Source organism: Saimiri boliviensis, chromosome 2 (assembly GCF_048565385.1).
Source record: "Saimiri boliviensis isolate mSaiBol1 chromosome 2, mSaiBol1.pri, whole genome shotgun sequence".
Classification (NCBI taxonomy): domain Eukaryota; kingdom Metazoa; phylum Chordata; class Mammalia; order Primates; family Cebidae; genus Saimiri; species Saimiri boliviensis.
Window position 1 is genome coordinate 70,188,128 of NC_133450.1, and position 19,154 is coordinate 70,207,281.

At 52.6% G+C, this 19,154-nt stretch overlaps 1 protein-coding gene and 1 pseudogene across 11 annotated transcripts in view; both read right to left on the bottom strand.

Moving 5' to 3' along the window:
- Positions 1–19,154, bottom strand: part of SYNE3 (spectrin repeat containing nuclear envelope family member 3) — a 103,155-nt gene that overhangs the window by 40,186 nt on the left and 43,815 nt on the right. For all 11 annotated transcript variants that reach the window (XM_074393562.1, XM_039469453.2, XM_074393563.1 and 8 more), the window contains 4 exons: positions 13,904–14,076; positions 12,191–12,500; positions 2,823–2,984; positions 1,327–1,674 (listed from right to left, as the gene is read on the bottom strand). In XM_074393562.1, coding sequence (XP_074249663.1) covers positions 1,327–1,674; positions 2,823–2,984; positions 12,191–12,500; positions 13,904–14,076 — 993 coding nt within the window. The remainder of the gene's footprint in view (positions 1–1,326; positions 1,675–2,822; positions 2,985–12,190; positions 12,501–13,903; positions 14,077–19,154) is intronic.
- LOC141582662 (uncharacterized) lies at positions 8,486–11,392 on the bottom strand (annotated as a pseudogene).

Consider the following 19,154-nt stretch of genomic DNA (forward strand, 5'->3'; position numbering starts at 1 on the left):
TTCAACCTTCACTGCAAACAGTCAGTCTCCCTGAAACACAGGGATCCTGTTCTGGTCAGCAGAGGGATGCCACAAGTCACACCCAGCCCCGTTCTCTTGGGAGCAACCGGGGTTGTAGTCCCAGTGGGACAGATCCGCTGATGTCTGGATTCCTGGTCTGCTGCTCTTGCTATGTCGATTTTCTAGAACTGGGAGCCTGAGCTGGCCCAGTGGTTGGAAGCATGTGACCTTGAGTCAGATAACCTGGGTTCAAGTTAAAATCCCTGTCTCCACCTATTGGATGTATAATCACAAGCAAGCCACCTAGCCTCTCAGTGCTTCATTTCACATGTAAGAGAGGTTTAAAGTAATTTCCCCAAAGCCACTTGGTTAGCAAGGGGAGCAACTAGGACTTCAACCCAGCTAGTCTGGCCCCAAAGTCCCCATGCCTAACCACGGTACCATATGACCTCCAATGCACATTGAGGCAGACAGTCCCAGAGGGAGGACAGTGCTCTTTGCAGGAAGGTGATCACTGCAGGGTACCCTGGTCTGCTGTGAGACCGGATGAGAAGACAGCCCTGAGGAGTACGTGCCCTTTGTTTCTCCCTACAAAAAGTATTTTTGCATATGGGCAAAGATTAGAAGGAAGAGAAAAAATACAACAACAGTGGCAGAGTGCGGGCAAGAGCTGGGGGGCTTTGCTTGTACATATCTCCTCTCGTGGAGTCGGGATACTGATATATCACGATTAACGATATATAAAGACAGAGGTAAGGAGGGCTGATGCGTCTTATTTTAAAACTTTCTTTATCCACAAGTCAAGCTTCGGTGCATATACCTGGAGGAGGGGGGTGGGGGAGCTCTGATGGGATGTCGTGTCTGGGTCTAGGAGCAACCTTCTGCCACCGTGGGCCTCTGCTGCTTGGCCTCCTAGGGGCCCATGTTTGTTCCCCATCATCTCCACAGTAAGAGTTTCCCCTTCTGATCCAACATTCCCTGTTTCATGCAGAGGAAGCCCAGCCCTTATCCCACCACTGGGCAAGAGAGTAGCTTTGAGGCTCAAACCTGGCTGCCTGATCCACCTCTGCTGTTATTTACTCACAGACCCACCATGTGACCCTAGGGATGTTGAGGGGAAAAAAATCTCTGCAGGCCCAGCTTCCTCATCCAGAAAATGGAGATAAACACCCAACTTGTCTACTCCCCACCCAAGAAGCTGAGAAACCAAGAGTCCTGGAGAAGCAGCATGAGTGAGCTCAAGGCTCAGCCCGATTCTCCATCATAGAGGAGGTCTGAGCGCACGGACAGCACCCCGGGCTCCGTGACTCGGCTAAGCACGCTTACCGAGTAGCGTCTCCAGTGGGCCACCAGCTCGTCCTTGGTCCCGGCCTTCGCTGCAGGCTGCAGGCCCTCCTGAGCCAGCCTCTGCAGGACGGTCCTGAACTCGCTGAGCTCGGCCTCCAGGCGCTTAATCTGCTGTTCACAGGCTCCCCTGGACTTGAGCAGGCCCCGAAGCCGCTCCACCTCCTCCTCCAAGAGGGCACGCAGCTTCTCCAGAACGTTCCTCATCTCTTCCAGTTCTCCGGTAATCTTCTCTGCACCCAAAGGAGAGGTGTTCCGATTGACGCCCACAGCCTGCTCCTCCAGCCTCTCCAAAGACTTCTCGCCCCTGGGAAAATCTTTGGCAATGTCCTGAAGCGGGCAGAGCGGGTGAGGGAAAAACAGGCAGGGGAAAAAAAAGTGGCTGCATTTTCCAGAGCAGACCTAGGACTGCCACGTGAAGCACTGATTCCTGGCGTCTTGCGTTAGAGCCAGAGGGGTCTTCCCAAGGGCTGGGCTGTCTGCCTTGAGTGCATGGACCCCCTCCCCACCGTCACCCCGAGAATGCTATTGCTTTCCTGTAAGTCTTTTCCAAGCCATCTGATTTAGTCAAGGAGAAAGCCTCTGTTGGGGGCTTCTGTCTTTAACACTTTCTGACATTGGTTTATCTTCCTTTCCACGCCTTCAGCTGGCAACTCTGTGGAGCCAAATAGAACCGAATGGCTCCATTTGGTTTCATTGTACTTATTTGTGTGGTTATCTGCCTATTTGGAATCGGCACCCTCTTTTCCATTGATGACGGTGATGTGTTTTCTTTCTGAATGACTAATCATCAGTGTTTTTAAAAAATGAGTCCATTTAAACATAAATGTTAAAGAAACAGTTCGGACACTGCAGAGCTGTGGCAAAAATTAGCAGGTGTTTCTGAATTACGGAAGACATTCTATCCACTCACTTTGTGGAGGGAGTCAGGGAGCCTGGAGACGGGGCCACGCAGCAGGTGAGAAGTGGGGACCTCACTTCTCCCAATGGCAGGCTAAGGCCCGCACCACGGTTCTTCTCACTGGGCACCGCTGCCGTGTGGGCTGGGTGGCTCTGTGCTGTGTGGGGCTGCCCTGTGCAACGTGGGGTGGTTTTCAGCATCTCTGGCCACTGCCCACTGGGTGCAGTAGCATCACCCACCACTCTACCCCCTCTTAGGACGTTGCCAAAGATTTTCCCTGGGGCGAGGAGTCTCTAGATATTGCCAAATGCCCCCCATTTGCGACCTACTGGCCTTGACCTTGCTGCTGTGGTCCTGGGTTTCCAAATGCTCTGGCGGCCAGAGATTTCCATAAAGCCTCTGAGGGCCCCAGTGTTTCATACAAGATTCCACGCTTCTCCGCACGGGGGTCTGTGGGCCATGGGTATTTATATATTCTGTGGCACCAAGCACTGTCCTATTAAAGAAACTATAACATAGAACCTACCCTCTGTGAGTGCCCCAGGGCCCCTCTGGTTGAGACACAGCTGGGGGTTACCTGCAGTGTGAACAGGCGCTGTGTGATGGGCAGCTTGCAGTCCCGCCCCATGCAGCCGTTCACCTTCTCCACCACTGCCTTCAGCCACAGCTGGAACTCATCCACGCCTGCCTGGTACGCCTCGTGCTCCTGGGCCACCTGCTCCAGCAGATCTACCCGGTTCTGTGGGAGGAGGAGAATCACCAGCCATGAATGTCCTTAGCCCAGATAGCCTGAAGGCCGGAAAACCCATAGCCTGCCTGTGTGTGCGTGCGTGTGTGTGTGTGTGTGTGTGTGTGTGTGTTAGCAGGAGGCGCAACCAACCCCCAGCCCTTTCTCTGGATACAAAGAGCTTTCAGACACTCTGTCCTGCCTTACGAGCAATACATCAAAAGACTTGGCTTTGGAGACCAGAGCACGTTGGCACTGGGCCCTGTCATTCTGCAGCTGGCTTTTCTTTGTTTGCCACATCCCAGGAATGGCACTCAAGACTGGGGTGTGGCAACAGCAGCAGCATTAGCACCGGTACTACCACACCAGACTGTCATTTTGGGCACTGACCGGGGTGCTGGGCGCTGCTCTCAGAACTTTACACAGACGAGCCCAGTGAACTCACCTGACCACGCATAAGGCGGTACCATCACAATCCCAGTGTGACAGATGAGGACACAAAAATACAGAGAGGTAAAGCGACTTGCTCCAGATCATCCAGCTAGGAAAGCGCCAAGATTCAATCTGAGAGGCAAAGCTGGGTCAACCAGCATTTCTAGCTCCGTGACACGACTGTGTCCACAGGGTGTGCAAATCAACGTCAAGCACCCCGGTTCCCTGTGAATATGGTGATGTGTGTTGCATGGGTTGGCGTCATCGCTATTTTTAGCCAAGCCCACCAAAGTGCTTAACAATACAGGGGCAAGATCATGCCCTGGGGTGGCCAACATTTGGAAAATGACAGTGTCCCTGCTATGAGCCCTCTGCACTCCTAGAGACTAGGGTTTTCAAAACATGCCCTGATCATAGTGCTGTCTCCCCATATTCCTTCATGGCTCCCTGCTGGCCCCAGGCCCAAGTCCAATCCTTGCAGCCTAACATTTCAAGGACAGGTCCCCATAATGTAGCTCTGTGGTCCAGCAGTCAAGACCCTGGCGTTGGGATCCCATTGCCTGTGGCTTGAACCTTGGCCCCACCTTGGGCATCTAATTAACCCTCTGTGCCCAAGCCCCCTCATCCATATGGCATGGTTAATAACACCTGCCTCATTGGGAGAAAGTGAGATGAAATGGGCCAGAACTCACACAACCCCTGAAACAGAGCCTGGTAGCTGGTAAGCGCTTTTACAGCCACGAGGCACTGCTGATCATCTGCTGCCTTCTCTAAGCTCTTCTCACACCCCCAGCGGGTGCCCATCCGCAATACTAACCCCAGACCCCTCCTTCTTATTCTGAAGCTGTGCCCACTGCCCCAGGCTGAATTAACGACCTTCCCTCTGTGTCCCCAAACCACTGGGATGCAACTTCGTCACAGCAGTTGTCCATGGCATCATCACCCACTGGGGTTCCAGGAGGTCCCTAGAAACAAGGCTGCCCCTGTTATTTCATCTCCCAGGGTCTAGCTCAGGGCAGGCTTTGTAAATACTTCCTGAAAGGCAGCAAGCACAAATCTGGAGTGTTTGCCATCAGAGGGAAGTTTCCAAAAAGAGCCAAGAGAAGGGAAACAGGTGGCTCATTTAATAAGCACCTAAGCTAGGATTGCTTGGAACTTCAAAGCATTATCTTATTTAATACTCAGACAATCACAAAACCCTCTGCTGTTCTGCAAATGGCCAGACTGGAGTTGGGACATCACATAACTCTTTTGGTCTTACAGAAAAGATTCTAATGGCAAGTGTCAGACTCCAAGTCAACGACTGTTTCTGTCAAGGACCACACAGAAAATGCTCTTAGCTTGGCCTGTCCTATGGGGCTATTCCACCGCTAGCATGCAACTTATGTTGTAGCACATGAGTAGTCACAGACAACGTGAAAAGAGTGTCCACGTTCCAATAAAACTTTAATTATGAGCACTGAAATGTTTTTCATGTCATTTTCACACATCCAGAAATATCTGGCTTTTCATTTTATCCCCAGCCATTTGAATATGTAAAAGCCATTCTAGCTCATCCTTGTAATCCCAGCATTCTAGGAGGTTGAAGTGGGAGGATTTTTTGAGCCCAGGAGATCAAGACTAGCCTGGACAACACAGAGAGACCCCGTCTTTACAAAAAAATAAATAAATAAAAGCATTAGCTGGGTATGGTGGCATGTGCCTGTAGTCTCAGCTACTCGGGAGGCTGAGGCTGAAGCTAAGAATGGGCTGGACGTGGTGTGTGAGCCATAGCTGGCTGACCTCAGCTCTTCGTCATGGAGCCAGGCCCTGTCCACAAGGTTGTGATCATCTACAAAGCTAAGTTAGATGCTTTCAGCTGGGAAGAGTGAACGGGCAAGTGCATCTGAAAAACCCCTTAGCTCTTTCAGATATGCCTTCCCCTGCTTTGGGAGTCTCCTCACCCAATCTAAAAATGCTAATTCATATAAACCTTGCAGCCACCAGCGCAAGTAGGAGGAAACATCCCCATTTTAGAAATGGGGAAGCCCAGGCTTAGGACCAAGTCCTTCAGTAGAGAGCTGAAGAGTTCTCTCAAGGCTGGGCGTGGTGGCTGATATCTGTAATTCCTGCACTTTGGGAGGCTGAGGCAGGAGGATCGCTTGAGGCCAGGAGTTCGAGACTGGCCTGGGCAACAGAGTGAGATGGCATCTCTACAAAAAATTTAAGGATAAGCTGGGTTTGCGAAGCATGCTTGTAGTCCCAGCTACTTGGGAGGCTGAGGCAGGAGGATCGCTTGAGCCTGGGAGGTGGAGGCTGCAGTGAACTGTGATTGCACCGCTGTACTCCAGCCTATCTTACCTGACACAGCAAGACCCTGTCTTAAAAGAAAAAAAATGGGCCGGGCGCAGTGGCTCAAGCCTGTAATCCCAGCACTTTGGGAGGCCAAGGCGGGTGGATCACGAGGTCAAGAGATCGAGACCATCCTGGTCAACATGGTGAAACCCCGTCTCTACTAAAAATACAAAAAATTAGCTGGGCATGGTGGCGCGTGCCTATAATCCCAGCTACTCAGGAGGCTGAGGCAGGAGAATTGCCTGAACCCAGGAGGCGGAGGTTGCGGTGAGCCAAGATCGCGCCATTGCACTCCAGCCTGGGTAACAAGAGTGAAACTCCATCTCAAAAAAAGAAAAAGAAAAAAATGTTGAGCACTCCAGCTGGTGCTGTGAAACAGAGAAATATTGTTGGAGGCATCACACATCCTGATTTTAAAACCTATTTTTTATTTTTTGAGATGGAGTCTCGCTGTCACCCAGGGTGGAGTGCAATGGCCTGATCTCGGCTCACTGCAACCTCTACCTCCTGAGTTCAAACGATTCTCATGCCTCAGCCTCCCAAGTAGCTGGGATTACAGGAGTGTGCCATGATGCCTATTTTTTTTTTCTTTTTTGTATTTTTAGAAGACACAGGTTTTCACCACATTGGCTAGGTTGGTCTCGAACTCCTGACCTCAAGTGATCTACCCTTCTCAGCCTCCCAAAGTGCTGGGATTACAGGTGTGAGCCACCGCGCCCAGCCAGAAACCTGTTTTAAAGTTTTAAGAATTGAAATAGTTTACAACTGGAATACAGAAAGACAAAATTCTTACAAAATATGGGTCCTGCTTGAATCTGAAAGTGGAGCAAAGAAGGGGAAACGTCCCCTTCCTGCTTCCCACCTGCAGCCCTAAGGATGGTGCTGGGTCTCAGCAAACTCCCCTGCTGGCTTCTCCTTCCAGTGGGGTTACTTAAATCCATCAAAACTCTCCTGGAGCCTCCTCCATCCACAGGAAAGGCTCATTCAGGAAACAAAGTGGGTCAGGAGTAACAGGCAGAGGCTGAATGCTGGGCCCCTGGCCAGCGCTGATGGTGACAGATGCGGCAGGGAGTGAACCGCCCCATGGAAGTGCCGGCCGTGGCTCCCAGTGTGTGAAGGAAGAGGTGCTGGCACCCGGAGAAGTCCAGGGTAAATAAAAGTCTGCGTGATGGGGAGCAGGTGCTGAGAGGGGAGCTCAGGAGGAGGGGTGGGGATCCCGCTGAGACCTGCGCCAGGCATAACAGGGCAGAATCCAGCCGTGCTGGAGAATGGCAGGGTGACAAATGGGAAGGTGCTCAACCCTCTCATTAGACCCAGCAATTACACCATCTGCAGCAGGCAGAGCTGTCAGGAATGTCAAAACCCGATCAATTAACAAGGGTGTGGATTGATGCCTCTGCAAAAGGCTGCACGAGCATCTCTGATTCATCACGAACCGCTCTGATTCATGGCCAAGATGCCAGACAGACGCGCTTTCTGTGAGGGCCGAGACTTCCATGTGCCTGCCTTTGGGAAAACTAAATTGGGATTAAAAACAAATAAGCAAGCCCCTCCCCGCAGCCCGCCTGCCCTGTCTACACTTCACTTGCAAACGCCATGGGCTTAGCCTTGGCCCCAGTCAAGAATCTCCCTCCAGCAGGTGGTCACAGAGGCTGCAGTGCAGGGGGGACCCCATGGCACTCCTGTGGCTCTGTCCCCATCAACCCTAGTGGCTATGCTAATTAACATGTTGGACGTCAAAAATAGGGTTTTCATCGTTGAAACAGTAGCCTGTTCCTAGCACGGCAAGCAGAGCCAATAGGCTCTCGTAGGTAAAAGTAGGGGCACTAATCCAAACCTAGTGACCCTCCCCACCCTGAGGCCAGGCTTGGACCCCCCAGGAAGGCATTAGGACAAATCTGTCCCTAGAGTTGGAGGACTGCCTTGAGAGAGACCTTTTACACAGAGGAGGTCTTCACCAAGCATCCAGAGCAGGGACTGGGAGGCTGGGACCACCAAGGATCTCTGCAGGCTGCTGGGTATGTGGAATTCTGACCCTTCTTAGGATGAGGCTAGAATCCTCCCCCTTTGCCTGGGGCTTAAGGGCTAGGGACACCCAGGAGCTCAATACCTGGGGCTGCATCCCACCTTGCTGATGAGGAGTTTAGGACTAAGCAGTTAAATCTCCAGCCAAGGGCGATGGAAAAGTTTGCCCCTCTCAGGAGCCCCGCAGGCTTCAGAAGAACATGGCACTCTCTGGACCCATGAAAGCTCCATCCATGGGATCTGGTGGACGCTATGGCACCTCCACCCATGAAAATGCATGCTCATACCTTATGAATACAACCTCGAAGGGGCTGGAGGGGCCTGCCTGGCCCTCCCCACCTACCCCTTAGTCCTCCCCACGGCCAGTTCTGGAGAGACAGGAAACACCTCCAGGGTGTACCACGGCGCTCCCATGTCAGAGCTGACCAGGCTCCCTGTGAGTGAGAACAAAGTCCTCAACTTCTGGGGTGCAGAAAGACATAATCACGTGGCCGTGGGCTTCAGCCAGCAGCTGAGAAAGCCAGAACTGGCCTCACTTCTCCATGCAGGGTCCAGTCACCCCAAAAACAACAGCGCCCCACTTCCACATTGGCATCAGCATCGACCAGCGCATCTTGCAATCCAAGGGCTTCTACCATGGAGAGAGCCTCCCCATCATCGCCCCCCAATCCCCCCCACCACTGCTGACTCTACACATGACACAGGCTCCCATGCTTCTCCTCCCAGGAACCCCAACCCCCCGCACTGGGCCTTCGCCTCTTGAGAGCCCTGGAAGCAAGGACTTCTTCTTCAGGAGCTCAAACCTGCCTTCCGCTGTCTCAGCCTGGCCACAGAAGCACGTGGGGCCCCAGCTCATCCTGATGGTCACAGGTGCAGAGACTCACCCCGGACCTGAGGTGCAGCTGCAGGGAGTCCCACCTTGGGAGCTGCCAGCACTTCTGGCTTTTTCTACTGGGCCTCTGGTGTCTAACTCGTAGAATATGTTTTCATCTAGAAAAAATGAGTCCAGTAACATCTTCTCCATCTGCTTCGTAAAAAAGTTGGGGAAGCAGATGAGGTCAGAGAAGGGAAAAGTTTAGGAAAAAACCACTCTTACTGATAAGAGCTTTGATGCCTATAGTTTTTTGGATCATGCAAGGAGAGGGCCCCCTGGAATGAAAATGAGGCTCTTGGCTAAGCATGGTGGCTCACGCCTGTAATCCTAGCACTTTGGGAGGTCAAGGGGGTAGATTACCTGAGGTGGGGAGTTTGAGATCAGCCGGACCAACATGGTGAAACCTCATCTCTACTGAAAATACAAAAAAATTAGCTGGGCATGGTGGTGCATGCCTGTCATCCCAGCTACTCCGAGGCTGAGGCAGGAGAATTGCTTGAACCTGAGAGGCAGAGGTTTTGGTGACCTGAGATTGCGCCATTGCATCAGCCTGGGCAATAAGAGTGAAACTTTGTCTCAAAAAAAAAAAAAAAAAAGAAAGAAAGAAAAAGAAAATGAGGCTCTTGGAGGCGATCATTTCAGCATCTGAGCCAGAACTGATGCTCACTCAGCACCACAGCCTCCACCCTCACACACACACACACACCCTCACACACACACCAACAACTTTTTATCTCATCTCCTCCACACCCTGTACCCTGCACCAGGCTTTCTCTGCTGATTGGCATGAGCACCTGTTTCCTGTAAAGTCACAGCAAAGAGACTGTGGAGCCAGGCACCTGTCCCAGCCGGGCCAGAGGGGCAGACCTGGAGAGGGAATCGCTGTGAAGCCTCCCCATGCCACACGGGACTTGGCAGGGCCGGCTGAGGGCCAGTCAGCTGCCTCTGCAAGAGCCAAGTCAAATCCCTGCCTTGCCCATCCATTCTGGACACTGTGCGGTCTCCTGGAGCCTCCTGTCACCCTGCTCTAGGGCTCTGGGGTCTGTTTGCTTTCAAACTGCTGGGGTAGAGTTCTCATAAGTTCAATAGATCGTTCTGAGCACCTGCTGCTCCGAAAAGACCGTTGTTGTTACTATTTATTGTCCCTGCTACTGAGAATAAAAGCCATTCTTTATATTGGTAAAATGCTTGCCAGTTTTCAAAGAGCTCACATGTAAGCATACAATCCCCACACCCTGGGTGCAGGTCGGGTGAGCTGCCCCAGGGCCACACAGCTGGGAAGCAGCAGTGTCTGGCCTGGAATCCAGGTACCTTCCCAAGCTCCAGAGTCTTGTTCCTGGCAGATTCTCTAGCCCTGCTTATCATAGAGCTTACTTTCCTTAAACTGTTGGCATGAAGAACCCAGGAGACATCCAGTGCCAGCGCTAAGAGCCAGGAATGCCTGATAAAATGTAACGTAACACACATTTTGTTTCACTGTAACATAACAAACATTGTTTCACTGCAGACCCACGTCACACCAAGGAAAGGGATATTCCCACGGCCCAGAAGTAAAGATGCCCAGGAAACCACTGTTAAACTCACACAGGTGCCTCAAGTCTTGGTTGCTAGAAGCTTGAGTTTAATGCTCAGGCTGGAGTAAGAAGTGAGACTTTGGGCTCAGAGGCTCAAGTGGCTGCCAACCCCGGCTTGCCCAAGGGTGAAGCAGAAAAAAAAATACTGTTACAAACACAATCCGAGAAGGAAACTTACGTGTTTTAACCTGGGCCTAAAAACAAATCAACAACAACAAAAAAAACCCATCACCTTTCACAATATAGAGTTGGGGCCTGTTGCATGGTTCTGGCTTTGGGTTCACATTTAGAATATCTGCTTGATTCGGGAATCCCCAAGCCAATTTACAAACATAAAAATAGAAATTGTGAAGATAAATCTCCAGGGGAGCCCAGCTGAAGAAGCCAACAGAAAGCCACTCTTAGGGGGTGTCCCAGCCATGGGCTTCCTCACAGACTCAGCCTGCTGGGGCTGAGCTCAGAGCACAAAACGACAGCGCCCCGCCAAGGAGCAATCTACCCCCCCAAGGAACAATCTACCACGTCAGGAGACACACAGGCGCCTGAGGTGGAGCCTCAGCCGCAGACCCTGGAGCTTCAGCCACTAGAAAAATCTGATGGAGACTGTACAACACCTATGTTTAGAGCGATTGCAAATGTAAGCTATATCTGAGAGGAATGCAAAATCTCAGGGGAAAATGACATAATTTGTTAAAAAGAATAGGGAGACATAATAAAGAACCAAAGAAAATTTCTAAAACATATAATTGAACTTGAGAACTAAATGAACTGTTTCAAAATTCAGGCAAGAATAGGGTGAGGAAATGCAGACAGAGGGTGGACAGAGGGGCTGGGGCAAGGGCAGGAGAGAGCAAGGGGAAGCGCTGAGGGAGGGACTGAAGGGCGGGAGGAGAAAGGGAAGGGAGGAGGGAGCCAGGGAGAGGCAGAAAGGAGGAGCAGGGGGAAGCTGTGAACATCACAGTCCATCAGTCAGTCGGTCAACACACCTAAATGTATATTAAGCACTGAGAAATACTGGGTACCTGGATGGTAGATAATGGTGGACGAGTGAATGGATGGTGGAAGAGTAGGTAGGTGAGGATTGGTGGGTGGGTAGCCGGGTGGGTGGACAGCGGGATAAACGAGTGGGTTATGGCAGACAGTGGGTAGGTAGGTGGTGAAGGAGTAGGCAGTGGAGAGATGGATGCCGGAATGGGTGGGTGAAGGGGTGGCTGCGTTGATGAGTAGGTGAATGAGTAGAGGACAGGGTGGGTAATTGAGTGGCTGAAGAGATGAATAGGAGATTGGTTAGGTTGGTGGGGAAGGAGATGGATGAGTGAGTCCGCAGATGGGTGGGAGGGTACACGGATGAACAGATGGTGGGGTGCGTGGGTGGAGAGTGAATGGGAGATGGGGTGATTTGGTGGCGAGGCAAATGGGTGAGTAGGTAGACGGATGGGAGGGTGGTTGGATAGAGAGCAGGTGAGTAGATTGATAGTAGGTAAATAGATTGATAGCCGGTAGATAAATTGATAGCAGGTCAATAAATTAATAGCAGGTGGAGATATTGAAAAATGGTAGATTGATAGTAGGTAGAGAGAGTGGTGGTAGATAGAGTGATAGTAGGTAGAGTGATAGCAGGTAGATAGATAATTAATAGTAGATAGATTGGTAGTAGGTAGATAGATAGCAGGCAGATAGATGGTAGGTAGATGGAGGGATAATAGGTAGATAGTTTGATAGAAGGTAGATAGATTGATAGCAGGTAGATAAATTGATAGGTAGATTGATAGGTAGAGTGATAGTAGATAGATAGTCAGGAGATGGAGTGATAGTAAGTAGATAGATTGATAGCAGGTAGATTGCTAGTAGGTAGATAGGCTGATAGTGGGTAGATAGACTGATAGCAGGTAGATCGATAGTAGGCAAACGGTGTCTGGATGGGTAGATAAGGGTAGCTAAATGGATGGGTGGTGAAGACGAAGCCCACTCAGCCTCACCTGGGCCTTGGCCTTCACTGCATCGTACTCAGCCTTCATTCTCTTCTGGGCATCTTCGTCCACGCTGGGGTCCCCGATCCTGTTGAAGAGGGAGGCTGCCTCCTCCAGCAGCCGGTCCAGGAGCACCGCCTGGTTGTCCACGTTGTGCAGCAGTACCTGGGCGTGGCTCAGCTGCCACTGCTTCTCCTTCAGGCCCAGCTGGAGCTCGATGTGGGGCTCCAATGTAACCATCATCTTCTGGAACCAGCGGTAGAACTCATCTCGGGCCAGCAGGTACTCGCTCCAGTGCAACCACACCCACTCGATGCGGCTGTGGGCACAGAGACCTCATGGTTGTGAGGGAACCCGCCACCTGCCTTCCAGGTCAGGGGATTGTGCTGCCACCTGTCCGCCACCAATACTAGGTGGCTGTGGCCCAGGGGCATGATGATGTCCTTTGTGGCACCTGAGTCAGCTGGTTGACACTCCAGGTTCTGGACCCTCCCTCAATCCTACTGGATAAGACACTCTACCCAGTAAATAAGCTCCCCAGGTGAGGGTAAGAGCCAGGGGAGCTCAGACTCCAAACTTGCTCCAGGAACCACGAGTTTTGGGGATGCATCTTGGGGAGTCCTTTACCTCCAGCACCTTAAATCCTGGCCCTGAACTCCCACTATCAAGGCACAGACATCCCCAATCACTTCTTTCTGGCACCGGCGCTCTGAACACAGTTTCTCTGGGTCCCTGGCACAGGCACACCCACTAATATTAGGAGAAGAGTGCCGTTCAGATGTGTCGTCACCTGCAGGGCACCACTGTGTCTGTGGGTTCCAGTCACCCGCAGGGCACCCTGCACCCGTAGGCTCGCTGCATCCAATGGGGACGGAAGGCTAGGAGCCTGGCTGTGGGTTCCAGGGGTGCTGCTCTCACTCCGCACCCCTGCCTCTTTGCTTGCCTTAGTTTCCCCATCTCACCTGGGGAGGTGGCTCTAACTCCCCAGCCAATATCAAGCTATTTTGTTTGGAGTTTTCAGTGCAAGGATTTAGCAAGCAGAAAGCACTATGCAAAGTCATTCCCATCTCCGTGCACATTCCTGCTTTATGCAGATGGAGAGGATCCTGGCAGCCCTTGTTTCCTGAGGGCCCGCTTTGTGCCAAGCACTGTGCCTTGCTCTGAACATTTGCTATCCCCTTCTAGCCTCCTGACAACCTTCGAGGAGCACTTGATTACTCCCATTGTCCAGAGGCAATGCTTGAGGTTCAGAGAGGTCAGGTAACTTTCCCAAAGCCACACTAGAAGTAACCAGCAGGACAAGACAATGCCAGGTCTGTCCAAGTATCTACTCCTCACAACCCCTGCACCTCCCGACCACCACCCAGCTTCCTGGTACAGGCAGGGAATCTGGGCTACAGTGCCAGCAGGGCACTAGGCCTTTTTTCTCCAGAGCTATTGTGCCATGCTCCTGGAGAATGCACACCTGCTAAGTCTCTTAGGAATTGTTGGCGAAACACGCTGGGTTCCCAGGGTCTATTATCATCATTCAACTTAATTATAATCAGAAAGAGGCAGGCAGGGCTCGCCCTAATCCCAGAAGAACATCCTGTGCCCTGGAATCCCAGGACCGGAGAATGTCTCTTGGGCAGAGTGCCCAGGCCAGTGTCGTGGTGGGCAGGGGGGGGGGTCAATGGCAGCTGTGGACAAAGGCCCAGGGAGCTCAGGCTCTGGATGCACTACCTGTGACAGTGGGTCATGTAGGTGACCGTCTCCTCCCACTGGGCCTTGATATCCTTCAGCCGGGCCAGGATCTCGGGCTTCTGGTCCCCAGGGCAGCATGCCAAGAGGGCTTCAGCCGTCTGCAGCACCAGGTCCACCTTCACACGCCCTTCAGGCTCCAGCTGGCATATTTTCTGTTGTGGACACACAAGCCAGTTTCCAGAGTTGGGCAAAAGGCAGACAGGCACAGCCTTGGGAAGACAGTGGCATGGTACAAAAAGCCAGGACTTGAAGGCCAGAGGATCTGAGATTCATATCACAGCCCCTGCAACCCTTCTTGTGGGGTCTTGGGCAACCTGCTAATAACTCTGAGGGTGGGAGGGTGAAGTGATGGAGAGAAGCATGCCAGGTGCCGTCCGATGAATGACTCCCTCCTTCGCCACTCGGCCCCCTTTCTAGCTGTGTGAACTCAGACACGTCTCATTTGTAAAGTGCAAGTATGAATCGTATCTATCTCTCAGATTTTTTTCAGGATTAAATGATGAGAAAATGCACGCAAGGTACACGTCTCAGAATGCAGCGTGAGAGTTCACCTCTCAGGTGGACTGCAGGGAGCTGGCCCAACCCAGGGCCCAGCTGAGTCTCCAGAATCATCTCTGCCTTTGCAGTTTGCACCAGAGCCTTGCTCCTGAGGCTGCTCCCACCAGAGCCCAAGAGCAGCCGGGACACTGAAGCAGGTCCATTGTGGAAGATGCTGAGTGAATGACTGTAACTCACAAACAGCTCATGGCTTGGAAATGGCCCTAGAACCCAGGGCAGGCTGAGATGGCCCCTCCTGACCTCGCTCCTTCCTCGCTGCTCTCCTGGCCTCGGCCTCACGTCTGCATCCCTCGGACCAGCCTCTCCTGACTCCCTTCCTCCCCATATTCTCCCAGGTGTTCCCCCTGATAAATAGCATGCACATTTCTTCTCATCTTGGTGTCAGCTTCTCGGAGGACCAAGACCAACGCACGATGTCCAGCAAGCAGTACATCTCCAATTAACGCTAGCTATTGTCATTGTCGCTATTATTCCAGTTCAGTGGCAGCTAAGGCTTGGTCTCTGTAGACAAATATGACTGGATTCCAATCCTAGGGCCACTCCTTACTACGGATGTGACCTTTGTCACAGGAGTGACATTCTCTAGGCCTAGGAATGGGGGAAGATAAGCATTAGGTAATGTAGGGAGAGCCATGAGCACCCACGAGACCCACTGTCTTTTCAAGGGAGTGAGTTTGATGCTTCCTCGCCGAAGCAGAGGAGCGGGCAAGATGCCAAGCCCCCCACCCCACCTGGAGAAGAAATGTCTGCCCTGAAAGATCACCCTGTGGGATGTGTATCGGAGGCCTGAAGCCAGGGGAGGTCAGGGGCTATGGCTGGGCTGGAAAAGCCAAATTCCGAGAAGTAGATTCCACCCTCTTTCACTGCCCTGATGATGACACTCTTTGGCTGGTGTGGGGTTATTTTACAGCCCATGACCGAAGGGCGTGGTCCAGGAGTGCTGGGCCGGGGCTGCGCAGCCAACTGGGAGAAAGTACTTGAACTGCGGCCACAAAATTATTCCAATTTGAAGCAGCCAATGAGAGCAAGGGGAAGGTGGGGATCAGACGGAACGAAATACCTTGGAGAGAAGAATCAGAAGCCCAGGAAAGTGAAGGAATGGGGTTAATCAGGGTTTTCAACTCAGCAGAGACCAGATGACCCCCAGCTGAGTATTACACTGGGTGCCAGGGTCCCGGATGAACAAGCTGGGAGGAGGGAGGGTTGCAGGTAAGAGCACAGATGACAGGCCGGGCGCGGTGGCTCAAGCCTGTAATCCCAGCACTTTGGGAGGCCGAGGCGGGTGGATCACGAGGTCAAGAGATCGAGACCATCCTGGTCAACATGATGAAATCCCGTCTCTACCAAAAATACGAAAAATTCGCTGGGCATGGTGGCGCGTGCCTGTAATCCCAGCTACTCAGGAGGCTGAGGCAGGAGAATTGCCGGAACCCAGGAGGTGGAGGTTGCGGTGAGCCGAGATCGCGCCATTGCACTCTAGCCTGGGTAACAAGAGCGAAATTCCGTCTCAAAAAAAAAAAAAAAAAAAAAAAAGAGCACAAATGACTGCGAAAAGGGCCAGAAGAGACCACAAAGTAGTATGAGAGCTCAAGGAGGGTTGGGAGAAATCCAGGAAGGCTTTGTGGAAGAGGTGGCATTGGCATCAAGCCTGCAGGTCTCTAATTGAAGACCACTGGAGAAGGATATTTGAGCAAAGGTAGAGAAATAAGATATATTGAGGGATGAGTGCATTGGGAAGCCAAGCCTTGAGAAACACCAGGAGGCCCCTGACCAAGTGGGTGGCCCAGAAGCTGGTGAGGAAGTTTCCTGGCTCAGGGCTAAACCCAGGTACGGGACAAGAGATAGCGCCACTGCACTCCAGCCTGGGCAACAGAGCGAGACCCCATCTCAATAAACAAATAAATTAATAAACACACTGGGGCCTGGGAGAGTGGCTGGAAGCTCCTAAGACCCACTCCTGGAGGCTCTGGGGATGGCCAGGGACAGTTAGCATGCTCTTATACCAGTTTCTAAAATCACAGGTAACGGCAGCCTCCATTTACCCAGCTTTGCCAGCAGAGCCCGCACTGCGCATGCACGCATGTCTAGAAGTGATTCTCCTTAATCCTCCCTCCTCCTGCAAGGCAGCAGCTATCACTTTCCCCAGAAGCAAGCTGAAGCTCAGGGAGCTCCGGAAAACCCTGCTGAGGTGCCACAGCCATGGCAGATTTTGGAGCCCAGGCCTGCAGGCCCAGGAGCCAAGCTCTCAACCCAGGAGTGCTGGGTTCTCCAGTCACACCTTACAGAAAGCTCCCACGGCATGAGGGTTCTAGAGTCTCTATAACCCCTTGGGAACAGAAGGGGTGAGGGGGTTCTTTCCTGTTCTACAGATGGGAATGTGTGGACCTGGGAAGGCATGGGACTCACTCCAGCCTGCATGGCTATTAAGGGTCAACACTGGGTCAGAGCCCACATCCCGTCACTGCAGCAAACAGGCACTGGAGACAAGCGTAACAGAGCTGGTGGAGGAAGCACGAGGGAGACCCCAGAACCTGTGCAGGCCCTATGAGGTTGAGAGGCACTAGCTGCCCCCTTTCACAAGCTGGCAACGGAAGATGTTTTCTTTCTTATTGTGAAACTGGTTTTGAAATAGCAAAACACACAGAAAATGAAGCATGTCTGAGCTCCGTGGGAGGACACAGTGGCAGAACGCTCAGCCATGACTCCCCTCCGCCCCAACTCCCACTCCTTTGGGGCTCACAGAAGTGCTGCCTCTGGCTCCCAGGGCTGTCCACCCTGGCCCCACCACTGTGTCTTCCTAAGGACCACCTTTGACTTAGCTTAAACCAGAACCAACTCCAGGAGGGAAAGACGTGCCAGCAAAGGGTAAAGTTTGACGTGTTAAGCACCCTAACATAGTGAGCACGCATGCAGGGTGTGATGGTCACAGACAGGGAAGGTCAGGTGTGGGGCTGAGAAATGGGGAAATGGGTCAGATGCACGGACAGGAGGGTTTCACTTCTCAAGCACACCCAGACCCAAACGAAACAGCATTCCAAGCAGAGGCAACACACGGACAAAGGCTGGGCAATGGAAAATCTAGGAGGTCTTCTGCCAATAGAAGGAGGGCAGGAGCATGGGAGGTGTGACAGTGGCTGAGCTAAGGCTGGTCTGATCATGGGAGGTGTGGCAGTGGCTGAGCTAAGGCTGGTGTGATCGTGGGAGGTGTGACAGTGGCTGAGCTAAGGCTGGTGTGATCGTGGGAGGTGTGGCAGTGGCTGTGCTAAGGCTGGTGTGATCATGGGAGGTGTGGCAGTGGCTGTGCTAAGGCTGGTGTGATCGTGGGAGGTGTGGCAGTGGCTGAGCTAAGGCTGGTGTGATTGTGGGAGGTGTGACAGTGGCTGAGCTAAGGCTGGTGTGATCGTGGGAGGTGTGGCAGTGGCTGTGCTAAGGCTGGTGTGATCGTGGGAGGTATGGCAGTGGCTGGAGCTAAGACTGGTGTGATCGTGGGAGGTGTGGCAGTGGCTGTGCTAAGGCTGGTGTGATCGTGGGAGGTATGGCAGTGGCTGGAGTTAAGGCTGGTGTAATCGTGGGAGGTTTGGCAGTGGCTGGAGGTAAGGCTGGTGTGAGCATGGGAGGTGTGACAGTGGCTGGAGGTAAGGCCAGCGTGATCATGGGAGGTGTGGCAGTGGCTGGAGCTAAGGCTGGTGTGATCGTGGGAGGTGTGGCAGTGGCTAGAGCTAAGGCTGGTGTGATCGTGGGAGGTGTGGCAGTGGCTGAGCTAAGGCTGGTGTAATCGTGGGAGGTGTGGCAGTGGCTGGAGGTAAGGCTGGTGTGATCATGGGAGGTGTGGCAGTGGCTGGAGCTAAGGCTGGTGTGATCGTGGGAGGTGTGGCAGTGGCTGGAGCTAAGGCTGGTGTGAGCATGGGAAGTGTGACAGTGGCTGTAGGTAAGGCTGGTGTGATTGTGGGAGGTGTAGCAGTGGCTGGAGGTAAGTCTGGTGTGATCGTAAGAGGTGTGGCAGTGGCTGGAGCTAAGGCTGGTGTGATCGTGGGAGGTGTGGCAGTGGTTGGAGGTAAGGCTGGTGTTATTGTGGGAGGTGTGACAGTGGCTGGAGGTAAGGCTGGTGTGATCATGGGAGGTGTGGCAGTGGCTGGAGCTAACGCTGGTGTGATCGTGGGAGGTGTGGCAGTGGCTGAGCTAATGCTGGTGTGATCGTGGGAGGTGTGGCAGTGGCTGTGCTAAGGCTGGTGTGATCGTGGGAGTTGTGTCAGTGGCTTGAGCTAAGGCTGGTGTGAGTGTGAGAGGTATGTCAGTGGCTGGAGGTAAGGCTGGTGTTATCATGGGAGGTGTGACAGTGGCTGGAGGTAAGGCTGGTGTGATCGTGTGAGGTGTGGCAGTGGCTGGAGGTAAGGCTGGTGTTATCGTTAGAGGTGTGACAGTGGCTGGAGCTAAGGTTGGAAAACCAAGTGGTACAGATAGTGGGGGACTTTTGATGCCAGGTGAAGTTTGCTTTTTCTTTGGTGGACAGTGAGAGCCATGGAAGGTTTTAGAGGAGGAGAATAACATCATGGGAACTACGTTAGGGGTGTGCCTTAGACACGCTTGTGCAGTTGCCCTGATTGTTTGTATACGTGTCTCCATTGGGCTGGGAACCCCCAAGAGCAGGGTGGGCCTCACCCACTTGCACAGC